The 19,904-nt window shown below is 47.5% G+C and overlaps 2 protein-coding genes across 2 annotated transcripts in view; both read left to right on the top strand.

The window, feature by feature from the left end:
- Nucleotides 1-707: 707 nt before the first annotated feature.
- Nucleotides 708-5,082, top strand: LOC311323297 (gasdermin-E-like; the record flags this gene model as incomplete). The annotated part of the gene is made up of 9 exons (XM_084455498.1): nucleotides 708-918; nucleotides 1,441-1,633; nucleotides 2,072-2,243; nucleotides 2,359-2,479; nucleotides 2,642-2,794; nucleotides 3,867-3,994; nucleotides 4,172-4,361; nucleotides 4,691-4,761; nucleotides 4,858-5,082. 9 exons carry the CDS (start codon nucleotides 708-710, stop codon nucleotides 5,080-5,082), a joined length of 1,464 nt encoding a protein of 487 aa, XP_084311624.1.
- Nucleotides 5,083-6,054: 972 nt separating this feature from the next.
- Nucleotides 6,055-19,904, top strand: part of LOC311323478 (gasdermin-E-like) — a 30,143-nt gene continuing 16,293 nt past the window's right edge. Inside the window, exon 1 of the mRNA XM_084455714.1 lies at nucleotides 6,055-6,105. The gene's annotated coding sequence lies outside the window, so the exon portion shown is untranslated. The remainder of the gene's footprint in view (nucleotides 6,106-19,904) is intronic.

Genomic DNA, 19,904 nt, shown 5'->3' with positions numbered 1-19,904 from the left:
CAACTCTCTTTTCCCCTTTCATTCCTTTACTCTCTCTCTCTCTCTCTCTCTCTCTCTCTCTCTCTCTCTCATATCCCAAAGCACGCGTGGTGTTTAAACTCATGTCTGCCTGTTTGCCTCAGCCAACATTCCGGTACAGGTATTTCTCCCCCCTCTCCCTCCTTCACCCCCCCCCCCCTCACTCTCTTTGATTAGTTCTCTGTCCCTCTTCCGCTTGATAGATTTAATTATTTACACTCAGAAAACTGAGATGCCAGAATTTGGAGGAAGAGGGATGAGTTGGTTTGGAGCTGGCGTGCTTGAGGGTGTGTGTGTGTGTGTGTGTGTGTTACGGTAACGGTTAGCAGGTCATGGCAGAGCTCCCTCCTCGCCCATGCCTTTGTGAGTCATTGTACACTCTGGGTTAAAGCACTGTGGTGGTGCTGGGTGACACACACACAAGCCTAGTGATGTAAAAGAGGATTAAAAGCCAAATCATACTGCTTAAGAACTGAGTGAGAAATGGGGGAAATATGTCAATTTGGGGAATTCCAAAAAAAGCACTTTTATCTTTAAGTTTGGTGCACATACTGTACAGATGGAAGTAAACTCACACCTCTGTTAACTCAGACCAGTAACTGCACCAGAGAGCAGTCCATGCAGCATCAGCAGTGGAGGAGAAATCATTTAACTTTCTGCCCCCTTCAGGTGTTGGCCCCTCTTAGGTGATGTTCTCCAAGGCAACGGCGAACTTTGTCCGCCAGATTGACCCGGACGGAAGTCTGATCCCGGTCTCCCGCCTCAATGACTCAGTCAAGCTGGGTCCCATGGCGCTGGTCATTAAGCGCAACCGATTCTGGTTTTGGCAGAAACCCAAATACCGGCCCACCGACTTCACCCTCAGTCACCTGCTACTGGGAGACGCGTCACTCAGTCCAGGTGAACGCTTACTCACATACACACATGCACCCATACACACACACACACTCATATACACACACACACACACAGGCACACACACTCATACACACACACACTCATACACACACACATACACACGCACACACACACACGCACACACACACAAACACACACACACACACAGGAACACACACTCATATACACACAGACACACACTCATACACACGCACCCGTACACACACACACACTCATATACACACACACACACACAGGCACACACACTCATACACACACACACACACACACACACACACACACACACACACAGACACACACTCATACACACACACATACACACACACACACACACACAGGAACACACACTCATACACACACAGACACAAACGCTTGCTTCCAGGAAAAACACCACTCACTCACTCACTCACTCACTCACTCACTCACTCACTCACTCACTCACTCACACACACACACCACAGGCCAATGCCATCTGACCACATCTCTCTCTGTGCGGTATCTCAGCCGTGTCAGAGTCAGACTTCCTGACCTACGAGGGGAGGTTCGGGGACACTACGAGCGGCAAGTTGGACGCCAAGGCTGGCCACCTCGCCGTGAACCTGGAGGGCTGGGGCACCTCCAAGCTCCGATCCTCTTTTGGCCGACTGATGAAACAGGAAGTGGAGGTCCGGAGTCTGCTGCTGGAGTCCAACGCCAGGTGCGTAATGCCTCTCTGTTCGTGTGTACACTCGCGTATGTGCCTCTCTCCGTTGCAATTGTTTGCACACACACACACACACACACACACACACACACACACACACACACACACACACTTGCCGGTCAACGACGGACTCGTTGGTCACACATTACAATAAGGGTCACAAAAAACATTAGTTAACTGTTAACTAATGCTTATTTAGGGTTAGGTTAGGTTACTAATGTTAATTAATACCTTAGTTAAGGTTAGGGTTAGGGTTAGGTGAGTTAACCTTAGTTAACATAAATAACATTAGTAAATGGTTATCAGAGACATTAGTTAAGTGTTACTTAATGCTTAATAATGCATTAACTAATGCTTATTAATGTACCCTTATTGTAAAGTGTTACCGACTCGTTCTTTAGCCTCAATGGCGGCGTGCTCTCCCCTCGCCAGGGTGGTGGACATGCAGCACGTGCTGGTGAAGCAGGCGGAGAAGCGGGCGGAGGTGTTCGGCGTCCTGAAGGAGAGGATCCTCACCACCACGCCCTGCGTCATCTCAGAGACACACCAGGGGCTGGGGACCTGCGCAGGCGTCCTGGGAACGCTGGGGAACATGCCCGTTGAGGTATGTGTGTGTGTGTGTGTGCATGTGTGTGTGTGCGTCTGGGTTCAGTTTGAATGTGCACGTGAGGTTTATTTCATTATTGTGTGTGCTTTGTATGTGTGTGTGTATATGTCAGGTGTGTGTGAGGGAGAATGGCAGTGTTCAGGTGGACAGCGATGTTTCATTGGAGATCCCCCCTCACACGGTCATCGCCTATAGCCTCATAGAGCTGGAGATTAAAAAGGATGGACTCTATGGTGAGTGTGTGTGCGTGTAACACTGGACCTTGCTGTTTATTTGCATGCTATAATAGCGTGACGTGATTGTCATTACATGTCAAATCTTTCCTTGACTTCAAACTTTGTTTATATGACCGTGTGTGTATGTGTGTGTGTGTGTGTGGGTCTGTGTGTTCTCAGCGCTGTGTTTACAGCCTGGTACTCATGGAGGCTTCGAGACCGATTGTGCAAGGTCCTCTCCAGAGTCCTACGACAGCCTGTGTGTGGTGGACGGACAGGGCTGGAGCGAGGCCAGAGTCCCAGGGGGAGCTCCACTCAGCGCACTGCAGACATGTGTGTGTTCATTCATTCATTACTGCTGGTTGACAAATGTTGGCCATTTGACTACTTCCCATTTTTCATTCTGTGGAAACAAGGTGGTGTGTTTTTGGTGTGTCTGTGTCATATAACCCAGGGGTTCTAAACCTTTTGTGACTTAAGGTCCACTTTGGATTGTTAAAAAAATTCCGAGGACCATCTTCCCAAATACATGAGAGAAAAAAAACCTACCAAAATGTGTCGATTTTTTCTAACCATTTGGCTGTAGGCTACCACTGGTCACTGGTTGAGAATGACTGATATCACCAATAGATAAAGTCATTGTTTATCCCTCCATGTAACCCTAGTGCATAGTAATCCTATGAGATTTGACTCACTAGTGCATGGTAATCCCATGAGATTTGACTCACTAGTGCATGGTAATCCTATGAGATTTGACTCACTAGTGCATGGTAATCCTATGAGATTTGACTCACTAGTACATGGTAATCCTATGAGATTTGACTCACTAGTGCATGAAGCCATTAAGATTCAAATAGGAATCAGTGTTCTTAGAGTGAAAACCCTTCTGCATCAATGCTTGTTTTTCACCATGTGGGCCATAAAAAATTTATCAAATCAAAGAGGCTTACTGGCATGATTACAGTTCAGACCGCAAAAATTCATTTTGTGCAAGGGTGTTTATGGCACAATAATGGTATATACCTGCACATTTACATGTGTTTCGCCAGCAGACCATGCAGGATTCGACTGGGTTGTGTATGTTTGTGTGTCATTATGTGTGCTTGTACTGGGTTGTGTGTGTGTTTGTGTGGGTCAGTATGTGTGCTTGTACTGGGTTGTGTGTGTGTTTGTGTGGGTCATTATGTGTGCTTGTACAGCAGAAATGAACAGCAGAGAGTGCCACTTCCTCTTGTCTGTACATGTTTCTGCACTTCATTGTTGTAAAAGAGGAAGAGCACAACTTTGTTTAGTTGGTACTTCAACATTTTACCATTTGGTACTCACTCACTATCATTCATTTGATCTCTCAGCACTGATTTGGCTCTGACCCCTGCTACTCTCTCCCTCCCTCCCTTCCCTCCAGACTTACAGGAGTTGGAGATCCATCTACGATCCTTCGCAACTCTGCCAAAGGAGACCCGGTCAGTTCTGTTCCAGAGGTTCCGAGAGGTTCTAGTGGACAGAGCTGTACTCACAGCTGTGGAACACTTGGTGAGAGACCCAGTGATAATATCTCTTTGGGGACGCCAGTATCAGATGGCAGATAGGATTTCTCTTCTCTTTCTCTTAGCTCTCTCTTTTTCTGTTCTCTCGTCTCGTGATCTCTCCTTTATTCCGGCACCCCTCCCTTGCCTCCCCGCTCTCTCTTTCTCTCCCTCTCGTTCTCAGCTGGAGGAGTGGTGTAGGGATGAGACGCCTGTCAAGACAGAAGTCAAGGAGTTGCCCGTTTCCCAGAACAAGTCTGTCTGTGCCCTATTGGACCTTGTCCAGCCAGATGCAGCCTATCAAATTGAGAATGACGGGCCCAACCCACCCCCTCTCCTGACAGCTGCCCACCTGCTGGTTAGCGCTTTGGAAGGTGAGAGAGGAGTAATACACCCACCTGTGGTTTGTGTGTGTGTGTGTGTCTGTGTGTGAATGATATGCTATATAAACCCACCTGTGGTTTGTGTGTGTGTGTGTCTGTGTGTGAATGATATGCTATATAAACCCACCTGTGGTGTGTGTGTGTGTGTCTGTGTGTGAATGATATGCTATATAAACCCACCTGTGGTGTGTGTGTGTGTGTGTGTGTGTGTGTGTCTGTGTGTGAATGATATGCTATATAAACCCACCTGTGGCTTGTGTGTGTGTGTGTCTGTGTGTGAATGATATGCTATATAAACTTTGTGTTGTGAACTATTGCAGCGTTGCCTGATGACAGCCTAAGTCTTCTGGGAAAGTGCAGTCCTGAGATGTTGGAAGCCCTCAACACCTTGGTCAGTCTTTCCATTTGCTCTGTCTATCTCTGATATTGTTTGGTGCCTAGTGTACAACGCCCTTATCCTCTACATTATCTCCAACAGATGACCAGGCTGAAGAGGAACGGTCACTCCCTCCCGCTTGAGTCCTTGCCCCTCGCCCTTCAAGACGATGGGGCACTCCATTGGGCAGAACAGCTCCTCAGCTCATCCAATGTGATGCTGAGGAAAGAGAGCACTAGGCTGTGGGCGGAGACACAAAGGCAACCAGGAGTGTTTCCATTGGTTCTGTGCATCGCTGTACAGAGCCTTGCATCTCTGTGTGCTGGAAAAATGTAGAGAGAGAGAGAGAGAGAGAGAGTGAGTGAGTGAGTGAGTGAGTGTGTGTGTGTGTGTGTGTGTGTGTGTGTGTGTGTGTGTGTGTGTGTGTGTGTGAGTGAGTGGAGGGGGGGGGGTGTACAGAAGTGTATCAGTCAAACATTCCTCCACCATGTCCATCATTCTTTACTGTAAGTGGCGGGGTGGCTATCTGGTGGGAACTGATGTATATCTAAAAAAATTAATAAATATCTATCTAGGTCTAAATTATGAAACAAGTATAAAAATTCAATTAGATTTCTTCTTCAATAGTATGACCTTTTATATACAGTATTATTTAAACTTTCAATGTGTTTTAGCAGTTCTTTAATATTTGCATTATTTGCTGTTTGCTGTTGGTATTGTTGTCGTTATGTAACACAAAAATAAACAGCATCCATCTGCCTGCCAATGAAAGTTTTCTGATTCTGTGGAAAGGGGGGGGGGCAATAGGGAGGGCTGAGGTGACGGGCCAGAGTTAGGGGGGCAAAGTTGAAATCCTCAAAGGGCACATTGTGCTAGTAGGAAGTGATTGAGCTGGAAGGTTTGAGCAAGTTTCTGCTAAAATGAACTGAAATTATTGCAGGAATGAGAAGTGCAGAAAGCCGGTCCCCCCACATACCTGACAACCTGTTTTCTACCTCCAAGTGTAGGCTAAAGGATTTGTGGCATATTTTATGGTAAATGGACTGCACGTATAGCGGTTTTATCCAAAGCACTTTTCAATGGCCTCTCATTCTTTTATTTTGAAATGCCACGTCAGAACGTCCTTTCACTTTCTGAATCAAACCATAGTAGCCTAGTTTTAGTTGACTCGACTGTAACTATCGAACTACTCTATTAATACATCCATGGAGTGGACGCGCAAAACGAAATAAGGGGCGGACCACGCGCAAAACGAAATAAGGGGCGGACCACTTGACCGTGATTTCTATCTGTTCTTGCTGACTTGACCGCAGTCACCGCGAAGGCAGATCGGGAACATCCACACTGGTGTTTACAAAGGTAACGTGAAAAGTAGGCTATGCTATATGAAACCATGAATGAGTAGGCCTATTAGAGAAATATGAGACTATAGAGGCTACTTTCTAGCACAACAGTTAGGGTAGATTAATTGCAAAACGTTCACGGTCAACTGGGGTTGAATTAGTGTAGTCTTTATTACTTTAACATGCCAGCTACTTTTGGAGTATTGAAACAATTCTAGTCACCAACATCCTCACGGGCGGGGATTTTCCGAACCGTGGACTTTAACGTAGGCTACTTTGACAATGTCCAGAATGTCTTGTTGGGGGTGAATTCAGCCCCTGCAAAACTTTTATTGAAATGGCGCGCTGAACACCTTGTGTGTTACACAAGAGTTGCAACTATAGCAGGCGGTAAGATCGAGGTTTATATATAATTCTGCTGATTGGGTAAAACATTTGATACAGCTACCAAACGAGAGAAAACCCACCTCGCCCGTTGCCGTTTTTTTCCCGTTGCGTTCAATAGGCTAGGTCTCGTTTTAATCGAAAATACGGTAAACCGTCTTTAAAACAGCACTCGAACGCACCATTAAGTGAAGAGCAAAACATCGTTGCGCTTTTTCACGTCGTCAGCGAAGTCTGTGTCACAGAGCATGTAGGTGAGTAGCCTATTTATTTATTTTTTAATCAAAAACCTAGCCTATAATGTGCAAAGAGAAGTACCCCATCAACCGCAGTGTGGATAAAATAGTTTCTGAAGTGTCTCATCTGAAAAGTGTCTCATCTGAAATGGCTACAATCGGAGAAAATCCATCTTTTAATGAGGTGCAATTCATCGACTGACTCATATAACACTGGAGAGGAATTAGGATAATTATATTATGCCTACTTTGATAAGGAAGCCTTTGTTTTACGCGAAAGTATGCTATATTCTGCGAACCACTATAGGCGAGGATGAGGGTGTGGACGAGTGTGGAGTCTCGCCCCTATGCCTGCGAATCCGGGGAAGTTGTCGTGTGCCATAACCGTTAATTGACTGCTGTCAAGCCTTCAATTCGGAAATACAAGTCATGTGTGCCACAGCCAATTCCCCTTTGCGCAAACATTAGCATCATTACGGTAAATCGTTTTTCTCTTGTAAGGACTTGCCACCGTCGCGTTCAGCAACAGTCAAATAACTATGGTTTGATTAAAGAAGTGAAAGGCGGTTGTGGTGTGGCATTTGAAAATAAAGGACCTCTAAATTGTCATAACTATATTTCCTTAATATTCAGATTAGAAATAAAAGGAAATCGCCCATAATGCTGCCCCTACTCCAATCCAAATAGCAAGCAGACCACCCCTGGCTCTGGGTATATCCCAGTGATTTTCAGGACATTCTGATGTGGCATTTCAAAATAAAGGCCCTTTAAACTGTCCTATACGGCCTACTGTTTCCTGCAATTTCAGATTAAAATTCAAAAGAGACCGCCCATAATGCCTCAACACTTGCACTTCAGAGTACTAGTAGACCACCTCAGGGTGTCACCCAGTTATTTCCAGGACAATCTGATGTGGCATTTCAAAATAAAAGCCCTCTAAACTGTCCTATACAACCTACTGTTTCCTGCAATTTCAGATTAGGATTAAAAGGAGACCGCCCATAATGCCTCAACACTTCTACTTCAGAGTACTAGTAGACCACCTCACGGTGTCACCCAGTGATTTTCAGGACATTCTGATGCCAAAGCACTTTCCTCGCCAGCCGTGCCATAGTTGGGAAGAGATTTTGGTTTACTTTCCAAAAGGCAAGGATGTCTCATCATTGTCCAGCGTTTGCTGCTGAAAATATCGGTCCAGTTCTTGCCCTGTGACGGCATCCTCGACATGATCAGCCCACTGGCTGAAGATGTGCGCTGGTGCTGGCGGTGGTGGTGCTGGCCCGGCAATTCCATCTTCATTTTCCCTTTCCCCCTGTTCAAGTTAAAGTTATATTTGTAACCTAGGCTACACATAGGTACAATGTGCAGTGCAATGTTATTAATAGCCTACAATAAAATATAAGCCTACGAAACAATACCTAGGCCTAGGAAACAATACAAATGTGTAGGCCTAACATAGGAAGAAACTGAATAGGATGAAGATGATGCACAAAATAATTTTGCAGTTGTTTTAATCTATTTACCGCAGGCTCAGTTGTAGGTCTTTCGGCTGGGGGGAAGTTGGCCATCTCTCTGCGCACATCTTCATATATGTCCTCCCTCTCCTCCAATGAGCGGAACATGCGAAGTTGCTTGAACCTGGGCCAGAGCAGCACCCCAAGCTTTTTGCGTTGGCCCAAAACGATCCGTTCAGACAGGAGTCCCGCGCAACTATTGAATAGAACAGAAGATAATCAAATAAAACAACACTAAAAATAAATAATCTACAGCAAACGGTAAATAGCTAAATTACAAATGATTTAGGAATTAGAATAGATAGGCAGAGGCCAAGGCTACATCTCACCTGCGTTTCAGTATCTCGAGGGGTACTGGATCGGATGGGGTGATTTGGCAGTGGTTCAACAGCGTGATTTTCCACAGGGCCACCAAGTTGATAGTGGGATAGTTTGAGCCACTGAGCTCTTCGGTAGCCTGTTTGAAAGGCTGCAGGAATTGCACAAGCAGCTGGAGCATTTCCTTGGTTATATTACTCATCCGATGCATCTCTCTTCGTTCAAGCAAAATTGACTGAATGTCTTCAAATCCATGAAGCACAGATGCGACCATCTCCAGTTTGGTGTTCCACCTTGTTTCGCATTCTTGTTTTAAAGATTGCTTGAGTTGGAGTTGTAATCCGGAGTGTTTAAAAAATGTCGTCAGGGTCTTGCATTGTTCAATGCAGGCTCTTAGTTCTCGTAGCTCTTCCTCGCCATCTTCCCTCGACTTGAACGTGTGCTTCAGGACTGTATTCAACACGTGTGCTATACAACTGTGATGTGCCCATTGGGTGAGCGCTGCCTGCACATTAGCGGCTTGGTCGCTGACAAATACCAGTCTGTTGATCTCTTCTGGGGTCAGACCAAATTCGCCCAGTTGCTTGAGTAATTCTCCATTCAGGTTTAGGGCCGTCTTCTTTGCCCCGAGTGGGAACGCGCACGTGCAAATGACCCTAGTTTTAAACTCCCAGTTGGCATCTATGTAATGCAATGTGATGCAGGTGTAGCTGACCTTCCTGTGGTCATCCATCGACATGTCTGTGGATGCTCCGCACGCCAAACCATCGGCCATGGCTTTCCTAACGGTTGGCAGGAGCTCTGCTTTGAGACTTTCACATTTCTTCTGTGTAAAACGAGATACCGTCACACCAGAGGGAAGAAGGTCCTTCACATCAAACTGGACATGTTTTGCTCCAGTGTCCAATATTGTCTGCGCTAACTCCGTGAACGCAGGCGTTTCAAACATTCTGAAGGCTATTAAATCCTTTGCGCAGACTTTTGTTCATTTTTCCAAAACCTCTACCTTTGCATTTTTTGGAACTGACTCTGAACTCTTTCTAACAAATGACCCCATTGAAGTTTGGATCACTTTTTACATGACCTCACATGCTTTAAAAGATGTGAGGTGCCCGTCTTGTAGGAGTCGTACCGGAGCAGTCCGCCACAGGTGTTACACTTAACAGCGTTTACTTTCTTCTCGTCTTTGTCGACAATTTGCATGAAGGACGTCCAGAATGTTGAGTTGCCTCTAGGTTTTACCTCTTTATATTCTTTTTCTCTGAGTTTATTTTTCACTTCAGTCAGAGACATACTGGTGGTGGCTGCCATATTTAGGCCTACGTTTCTCCGCTCGCGTCGCGCCCGCAGTCTCACTGAATTTGCGTCATCGTTTTTCTCGGGTATTACGCATAATGATAAACAGACCCGGGACCCGAGGTAATAGAATCGGATCCCAATTGACCATAATAAAAGTGTGGAAATGTGGACCCGGACCCGTACGGGTCTCGGGTCGGGTTCGGGTCGGGTTCGGGTCCTCTCGGATTTACCCGACCCGTGAAGACCTCTACTTCAGAGTACTAGTAGACTCCCTCAGGGTGTCACCCAGTGATATTCAGGACATTCTGATGTGGCATTTCAAAATAAAAGCCCTCTAAACTGTCCTATACAACCTACTGTTTCCTGCAAACTCAGATTAGGATTAAAAGGAGACCGCCCATAATGCATCAACACTTCCACATCAGAGTAATAGTAGACCCCCTCAGGGTGTCACTCAGTTATTTTCAGGACATTCTGATTTGGTGTTATGCCTGGTGATACCACCGCCAATGTTATCTAGGCTACTCGAAACTTCACCATGTGCAGCCTTCAGTAAAAACATTACAACCAGTAATAGTCCAGACCGGATGATTATGCGATGCGTCATCGCGCTTCCGCTCTAGACCAGCGAAACAACACTGAACGAGAAAGGCCCCAGACTACATATATTCGCTCTCTATGGGGCGAAGTCCAGACCGATATTGCGGAGCGAAGCAGTGAGCTCGCTAGATCAGGATGGTCATACCAGTCTATGGGTTTATAGCAGTGGCGGCAGGTGAAAAAAATAGTAGGTGATAGTAGGTGGGGCTGAAAGTTTGGAAACCAAACCCCTGTAGGGGGTCTGGGAGAATCCCTGATTTGTTTTGTGATTTTCACATGTAAATCAAGCATTTTGGTGCATTCTGAGAAAATAATAAAGGCAAAATGCAACATTTTCCTGTATACATTTCCCTATTTACAAAGACAAATGGGGTGGGAGAACTGAATTTTAACTTGATTTAATTGAAAAAGCAAATTTGTAACTTATGTTGAATGTTATTGAACAAGCTTTTTGACTAGAATGACTATGAATAACACACCTGACAAAAGAAGTTTCTGAAGTCAGACTGCACGTAACTCAAATACTCAGTCTTTTATTTTATTTTTTTAACAAGCCTTACCACTAATTAAACGGATGTCACTTGGAAAACTGTTCCATGCCATCACAGCCCTGTAATAGACGTGTTCTTCAAAGAGTTTGTTCTAGGTAGTCATCTGCCCTCTGCTGGCCGCTCTGGTAGCATAGCATGCGTGTGTATTTGGACAATACAGTATTTTATTAGTGTGAATGCTTTAGAGCATTCACACTATTGTTATTGTCACGGCCAGATACCACCCGAGAATCATTAATGCGAACTCGGTAGTCTAGGGGTTACCTCGGGCTAGGAACTGAGCCGTGCACTCTAAGCTCCGGTCTGTCATCGGCGTGGAATATGTTGTACCTGAACAGGTTGGCATAGGCGGGTCCTACCTGGACGTAGTAGGCTACTGATGGTCACTCCAGTACTCGATCCAAGCCTTCTTGGGAGGGCAGCCTGGCTTCCATAAGCGGCCAGCCCAATCCTTGGGTTGCTACTCTCAGTGTAGCGCGAAGAGCCACCGAAGCGGCTAACGAAACAACGGACACGGGATCTCTACAGGGTTCAGTCACGGTCTTAATCAATGTCCTCAGTGCAAGGTTTGGCTTCTCGGCGAGACGCTGGATCCACGGGGGCCTTCTCTTCCGTCTCCTGCCGGGTTAAGTTCAAACCCTCCCCAAGTCAGACCCGCCCCTAAGCCTCTTCAGACCAATCACCATCCCACACAATGACAGACACAGAGACTAGACGGATCCGACCGTGACATTCCTCCCCCCATCAAAAAGAAAAAACATAAAAAGACACTAGACACGAAATAGTTATTTTTCTGGATTTTTCTACAATTTCATATATATTTTTATTCCTCCCGATTTTCCCTTTTTCCAAAAATCACTACCATTCACCCCCACAAGAGCCTTGTCCAAATACCAGGGTTCGAGTGATCAGCCTAAGGCCTTTTTTTTTTTCAAAAGACCATCCTTCAGACTATCCCCACTCCCCCTCACAGAAGTATCTGGCACCTCATGGCTTCCTTAATCAACCTAGTCCTACTTGGGTGCAATCCCACATCGTGCTGCTTCACCCTCTGGACAGGGCATCAGCAATAACATTATCCTTACCCGCTATATGCTTAATCACCATACTATACGGCTGCAAGAGTAGCCCCCAGCGAAACACACGAGCATTAGCGCTACTGAACTTGGCCAGAAACGTTAACGGGTTATGATCAGAGTAGACCTTCAGCACCTGATCACTACTGGCCACGTAGATCTCGAAATGCCTCACGGCCAGGACTAAGGCTAGGGCTTCCTTTTCTATGGTCGAATACCCTCTCTGATGACAGTTGAGCTTCTTCGAAAAGTAGGCTACCGGCCGCTCAACCCCATCAGCCCCTGCCTGCAGCAGAACCGCTCCCACTCCAACATCACAGGCATCCACTGCTAAAGCAAACGGTTGTGAAAAATCAGGTGCCTTAAGGACCGGCGCACTTGAGAGGATGTTTTTCACCTGGGCTAAAGCCTCCCTACACTCTCCCGACCAATCCCACTTCACTCCACTCCTGAGCAAGTTGGTCAAGGGAGCAGTCACGGCCGCGAAGTTTGACACAAACCTTCTATAGAAACCGCACATCCCCAGAATCTGCCTCAGCTGGGTCCTCGTCCTGGGAGGGGGAAAATCTATGATGGCCTGCACCTTCGCTGTTCTAGGCAACACAGTCCCACCGCCGACCTGATGACCCAGATAGGTGACCCTGCCCTTCCCGAACTCACACTTCGGAAGGTTGACCACCAATCCCGCCTCCGCCAAGCGCTCAAACAATGCCCCAACATGAGCGACATGCTCCTCCCACGTCTCGCTGTAAGTTACCACATCATCAAGGTAGGTGACGGTGTTACGCAACCCCTGAGTGACGGCATTCATGAGCCTCTGGAATGTGGCCGGGGCGTTCTTCATTCCAAATGGCATGACTGTAAAGCGATACAGCCCATCATGCGTCACAAAGGCTGACCTCTCCTTAGCTCGTTCGGTCAGGGGAACCTGAAAGTAACCCTTCAACAGATCCACCTTCGTGACCCACTTGGCCTGACCAACCTGGTCAATACAGTCCTCTAGGCGTGGGATAGGGAACGCATCCCCCCGCGTCACCACGTTCAGCTTTCTAAAATCCACACAGAATCTATCCGCTCTTCCCTCCTGTGCCGCCAACACCACAGGAGAGCTCCAAGCGCTGTCTGCTGGCTCAATGACTCCAATCTCCAGCATATAGTCTACTTCCTCCCGTATAGTCTCTTTCTTACGCGGGGGATAACGGTAAGGGTGTGACTTTACTGGAGCAGCAGTCCCAGTATCTACATCATGCTGAGCCTTCCCGGTCCGACCCGGTACATCCTGAAAGAGCGGGGGAAATACACCTACCAACCGCTGGATATCTAATCGCTGAGGCCCGGACAGGTGCTCTAGCTGGCCATCCAACCTGGCAAGGGCTTGGGTGTTCTGTAGCCTCACCCCTACAACCCCTGGAGGGGAGGAATCCTCCCCTAACTCCTCCTTTTCTTCCCCCCTTTCCTCGGCAACACAGCAGACTACTGCCTCCGTGTCCCGCCCCTCGTATGCCTTCATGGAGTTCACATGACATAGGCGGGTCTTCGAACGCCTATCAGGGGTCGCCACCACGTAGTTAAGATCCCCAAGCTTCCTAAGGACGGTATACGGGCCCACAAACCCTGGGCCTAGCTGTGTCCGAGGCCCTGCTACTAACACCAGGACCTTGTCGCCTGGGTCGAAGGACCGGTGGGTCGTCTTGCAGTCATACTTGGCTTTCATGCGGGCCTTAGCCCCAACTAAGTTCTTGCCCGCCACTTCACACGCTGCCTGCAGCCGAGCTCTACAAGACTCAACATACTGCAAAACATCTCCTGGAGATGTGGGTTCAACCATCTGCTCCCTTAACAGTTTAAGGGGGCCCCGCACCTCATGCCCAAAAACTAATTCGAACGGACTAAATCCTAGAGAGTCAGAGGGGGCATCCCGAATAGCAAACAAGAGAAAAGGGATTGCCTCGTCCCATTCTTTAGGCTGGCTTTCCACAAACTTCCTGATCATATTTTTCAACGTGCCATGGAAGCGCTCAATGGCCCCCTGGGACTGAGGGTGGTATGCAGATGAATACTTGGGGAGTATTTTTAGCTCTGACATCACTTGACGATACAACTGAGACGTGAAATTGGATCCCCTATCTGACTGAATAGTCTTTGGCAAACCGGCCCAAGCAAAGAACTTGATTAGATGTTCTGCGATAACCTTCGCCCTGATAGTACGCAAGGGGAAAGCCTCAGGATACCTAGTGGCCATATCCAAAACAGTAAGTAGGTACTCGTTACCTCGCTTGGTCTTAGGTAGGGGGCCTACGCAATCAATCATGATTTCCGCAAAAGGTTCCGTCACAACCGGCAACGGTTTAAGAGGGGCGACCGGGGGAACCCTCCCCGGCCCTCCCACCACCTGACATGTGTGGCACGAGCGGCAAAACCGCTTCACCTCACGCCTTATGCTCGGCCAATAGAACTGCCTGCTAATTCTGTCCATAGTCTTTTTGAACCCCAGATGACCGCCTAGACTGGACTCATGCGCCAACTGGAGTACCTCTGCTCGACATCTCTGGGGCAGCATGACCTGTTCATAACTAGCCCAGTCCTGATTCGGCCGGCCTACTGGTCTCCACTTCCTGAACAAAACCCCGCCACGCCAGAAGTAGCCAGTGTTCACCTCCTTACTCTCCTCCTCTGAAGTGGCCATTTTACAGGCATACGCCAAGGAGGGATCCGCTTTCTGCTCTCTACCCAGGGACGATTGGTCAAGAGAGGGAATCTCTGGGCCTACTGCTACCTCAAATGGCTCCATGCTGGTCGGCTCCCGGACTTCTGGCACCCGCTCACTCGGGGGCGCCTTGCCCCCAGACTTATCCAGCTGGGGGAAGACTGTCTCCCCCAGATCTATACTAACCTCACCGCTGGTCCCCAGTGAGGGGTCCTCTCCAGGAGTTTCAGTTTCCTCCGCCCGAGCCCGAGACCGGGTAACTACACACGCTGAAAACACCTCTGGAAATTCCCTTTCCAACTCGCACAGCTCTACTGACTCTGAAGGCTGCTCTAGTACTACTGGTTCTACTGGCTTAATTCTGGGCCTCGCTAAATCATTCCCCAAGATGACCTGTATTCCCCTCACAGGCAGACTACTTACTTCTGCCACGGTTGCCCATTGTTCCCCAGGGGAAGACAGCTCCTCTGAGCGCAAATAGATACGGTGGAGGGGCGCCTGCTCATAGCCGCCTCCAAATCCCTTCACCACTACAAACTGACCAGTGAACGTAGTGTTAGAGAGTACATTCACCTCTTTCAACATCAGAGTCAGTTTTGACGCACTGTCCCTTAGTACAGTCACTGACTCCTGTGGCCCTTGGTCAGACTCTGACACCGTCCCCTCTGTTACATACTCCTCATACCCACACAGGTCTCCTTTGGCATCAGCCTCTGTCGAGATGGCCATTAGCTCACGCCGAGGGACGTGATCATCCCTGGACCCTAACTTAGGGCACTGGGTTTTCTTATGGCCCCACTTTTTGCAGTGGTAACACTGGATGTCCACTGGAGAAAACTGACCGCGGCCTGCTGACTGGGCGGAGCCCCCTTGCCGAAGCGGTGGACGGTCTGGCCTCCCTGAGAACCGATCAGGTCTAAACGGGCCGGCTTGGTTTCTCTCATTCACTGGAGGGTACCAAACACCTCCGTTATCCTGCTTCCTTGGGGGAAACGCCCCACTCGATCTCTCCTCATGGGGTCGTCTCCGACTAACTCCGCCCCCAGTGACTCTGCCATGAATGATCTCATAACTATCAGCCAACTCAGCCGCTCGTTCTGGGCTTTTCACGTCCTTCTCACTTAGGTATATTTCTATCTCTCGGGGGGCACTATTCTTAAACTGCTCCAATATGAATAGTTCTCTTAACTCCTGATAGGTAAAAGTCTCAGTGGAGCTAAGCCATCGGTCAATTGCTATCACTTGTTTCCTCCATAAGTCTAGATATGACTCTCCTGGCTGGCGCCTCAACTCACGAAACTGCTTCCTATATGACTCAGGTACACTACCATAGGCCTGCAGGACCGCCGTTCTAAGTGCATCATATTCCAACCCTGTTCTGCAATCCAATGCAGCTACAGCTCTCTGGGCTTTTCCCTTTAATACACTCTGTACAAGGAGCGGCCATTTCTCCTCTGGCCATTCACTGTCTTTCGCTACCTTCTCAAACATCTCAAAGAAGATATCTACTTCTCCCTCTTCAAAGGGTGGTATGAAGTGACGCGCCCGGTTTATGTCAAAGCTTGTAGATTTCTTGTTATAGACTAATTTCTCTAGTTCCATCTTGGCCATTTGGGCTTTGTGCCCTGCCATCTTGGCGTCATGCTCTCTACTCTCTCTTTCTATTCTTTCTTCTCGCTCCCTCTGTGTTACTCTTTCCTTCAGTCTCTTATTCTCTTCTAACTGACAAAGCTCTATAATTATTTCAGCTATAGCTAGCTTTCTCAGATCTTTGGCCAAGTCTATATCCTCCTCCTGTGCTATTGTGATCAACTGGTCCTTGCTCAGCCTCTTACATTGTTCTGGGGTTAACCCCCACACATCGACATGCTCTCCCATGATCGATTGTGGCATTGGGAATTCGCTCCCCACTCACTAACGTTACCAGGCTATCGCAACAACACTACTGGCGCTAATGTAGCAGCACTCCTTTGCTCCACACTTAGCCCAGTCTATCCAACCAATTTACAAATCACCTCAAGCACAGCCAGAACCCAAGATATCAAACTAACGCCAACTCTGTGCAACCGTATACTAATTCACCGTCAAATCCCATTTACCATCTACAAATCAGACTACTATAACTTTAGCTTTAATCTACTATGTTTGGTCTGGGAATTGGGACTACTTGACGCAGCAGCTAATCTGCCATTTGAATTCAACGCCCCTCTAACTAACTGGCGGCGTCTGAACCATCCAAGCTGGCCAACCCAACTCAATGCGTCTTTCGTCCCAGCAACCAGACGTTCTGATGCTAAATACTAACAAAAGCTAGCACCATACTAAATAAAGCTAACTAATAGCTAGCGGCTAATAGCTAGTGCAACGCCACTTAGGGCTAACTCCCCAACCTGTTAGCTAACATTCACTCACGTTCAGTCCCGGACGAGCCACCCACAATGTCACGGCCAGATACCACCCGAGAATCATTAATGCGAACTCGGTAGTCTAGGGGTTACCTCGGGCTAGGAACTGAGCCGTGCACTCTAAGCTCCGGTCTGTCATCGGCGTGGAATATGTTGTACCTGAACAGGTTGGCATAGGCGGGTCCTACCTGGACGTAGTAGGCTACTGATGGTCACTCCAGTACTCGATCCAAGCCTTCTTGGGAGGGCAGCCTGGCTTCCATAAGCGGCCAGCCCAATCCTTGGGTTGCTACTCTCAGTGTAGCGCGAAGAGCCACCGAAGCGGCTAATGAAACAACGGACACGGGATCTCTACAGGGTTCAGTCACGGTCTTAATCAATGTCCTCAGTGCAAGGTTTGGCTTCTCGGCGAGACGCTGGATCCACGGGGGCCTTCTCTTCCGTCTCCTGCCGGGTTAAGTTCAAACCCTCCCCAAGTCAGACCCGCCCCTAAGCCTCTTCAGACCAATCACCATCCCACACAATGACAGACACAGAGACTAGACGGATCCGACCGTGACATTATCCAGTTCTTTATAGTTTTTTATTCTTACTTCTTCTTCCGTACGTTTTTTGGCTCTCTGTAGCTCCTTCATACTTTGAGCCACTTAAACCATTCAAGTATCAAAATGTTCAGCTTGTTAAGGACATGCGGGGAATCCTTTCAGATTTTTTATACCTTTTATACTTTTTAAAATATTCAACTTTTTCAACAATTTTTTTGAATGGAAGTCTATGGGGGAGTTTTGAAACCTTCTTCAGCCTTCAACTCCTTCATACTTTGAGCTACAGAAACCATTCAACTATCAAAATGTTCAGCTTGTTAAGGTCTTTATGGGATATCTTTCAGATTTTTAATATATTTTATACTTTTTAAAATATTCAGCTTTTCTCAAGAAAAAATTACAATGGAAGTCTATGGCAGACCTTGAAACCCCTTGTCAGCTTTGAAACCTATCTCCTTCATTTTTTGTGCTAGAAACCTCCTTCAAAGTTTAAAATGTTCAGGACCTTTAGCACATTTAACGCATTCAACAGATTTTTAAAATTCCTTATAGTTTTTATGTAATTTAAGTTTGTTTTGGACCCTTTTTAACATTGAAGTGGATGTGTGGAATGTTCAGTTTCTAGAGTGTAGCAGCTCGTATTTTGAAAACATCTACACGTTTTGTAAACTGCTGTTGCTCCTACAGTTTTAACAGCTCATACACATATTCTACATTAAAACGTTCACACAACTGTGCTGATTCGTACAATCTAAGTCTCTAAGCCGTGTGACTTATAGTTTTCGCTCTATGACGTTTCGTTCGGCAACTGCGCTCTTCATTGAAACGTATGGGCCCACACTCTGTCTTTTGAGCTGCTCATTTTGCATTTTTACACTTTTTCTAACTCGTCGCCATGCCTACAGTTTTTAAGCTACACGGACAATTATACATAGAAATGTTCAGCAAGTTCTCAGGATTCCCACGGTGTCAATAGCTAAGCTGCAGCCTTTATACTTTTTGAGGGAGAGCTGTCTGAAGCCGGCATGCCTTTCCATTGAAGTGAATGAGAGGATGCTCAGTGTCAGTTGAGATTTGAATTTGGGGACACGCGCAGGCTCTCTGTACAGGCACCCTTTTATGACTACTGTGGTAGCATTCATATTCCTTCCTTCCTTCCTTCCTTCCTTCCTTCCTTCCTTCCTTCCTTCCTTCCTTCCATCCTTCCTTTCTTTCTTCCTTTCTTCCATCCATCCTTCCTTCCTTATTTCCTTCCTTCCTTCCTTCCTTCCTTCCTTCCTTCCTTCCTTCCTTCCTTCCTTCCTTCCTTCCTTATATTCAAAGAAATATTTAGAATGACACTCTTTTTCAGGCTGCAAACTCATATTAATATCTTTTCTCCTCTTTCAGCTATTGAACTCAATAAAACTATGAGTTATGATGAGTGGTCTAATCTATTTTTGAGTGTAGTACTAGCAGTACTTATAACAAACACCTACTGCTTTTCACTGCTACTTCTTCTAACCTCGACTTCCATACAACACCTCTACAGCTACTGCTCCGCCCCGGAGTGGGCTATAGACACATGGTCTCCAATGAGGGGTGCATGGGGATGGCCTGGCAATCACTGAACTGCCCCCCACAACCTCTGACCTGAGGGGGTGGAGTCTTGCCACCACGCCACTATCCACGCCACCATCCCCACATCTCAGACCCTGAGTTGGCTTAAGATGCAGTTTTCACGGTTGGGTGCATGTGTGTGGCCCGGGGAGCAGTAGACTGTCCTCGACCGGCTCTGACCCGATGGGGCGGAGTCTCGTCACCACGCCACTATTCATGCCACTGTCCCCACATCTCAACCCCTGAGTGAGCTACAGACACACGGTCTTCACTGCTGAAGGCAGGTGGGTAGCCCGGCACGGCCTATACTGTCCAAGACCGGCTATCACCCAAGTGGGCGGAGTCTCGCCACCACGCCACTATCCACGCCACAGACACCACAACTAAGACCCTGAGTGAGCTACAGACACACAGTCTACACTGGTGGGTGCAGGGAGATTGCCCGGATTTCAGTGCACTGCCCCCGACCGGCTCTGACCCGAGGGGGCGGAGTCTCGCCACTACCACGCCTCGGACCTCACAACACAGCCTCTGAGGTGGCTAGAGACACACGGTCTTCACTGGTGAAGGCAGGTGGGTAG

The sequence above is a fragment of the Borostomias antarcticus genome (assembly GCF_949987555.1).
Source record: "Borostomias antarcticus genome assembly, chromosome: 21".
NCBI lineage: Eukaryota > Metazoa > Chordata > Actinopteri > Stomiiformes > Stomiidae > Borostomias > Borostomias antarcticus.
Note: the sequence above shows the minus strand (reverse complement) of the source record. Positions and strands in the feature narration are given on the sequence as shown.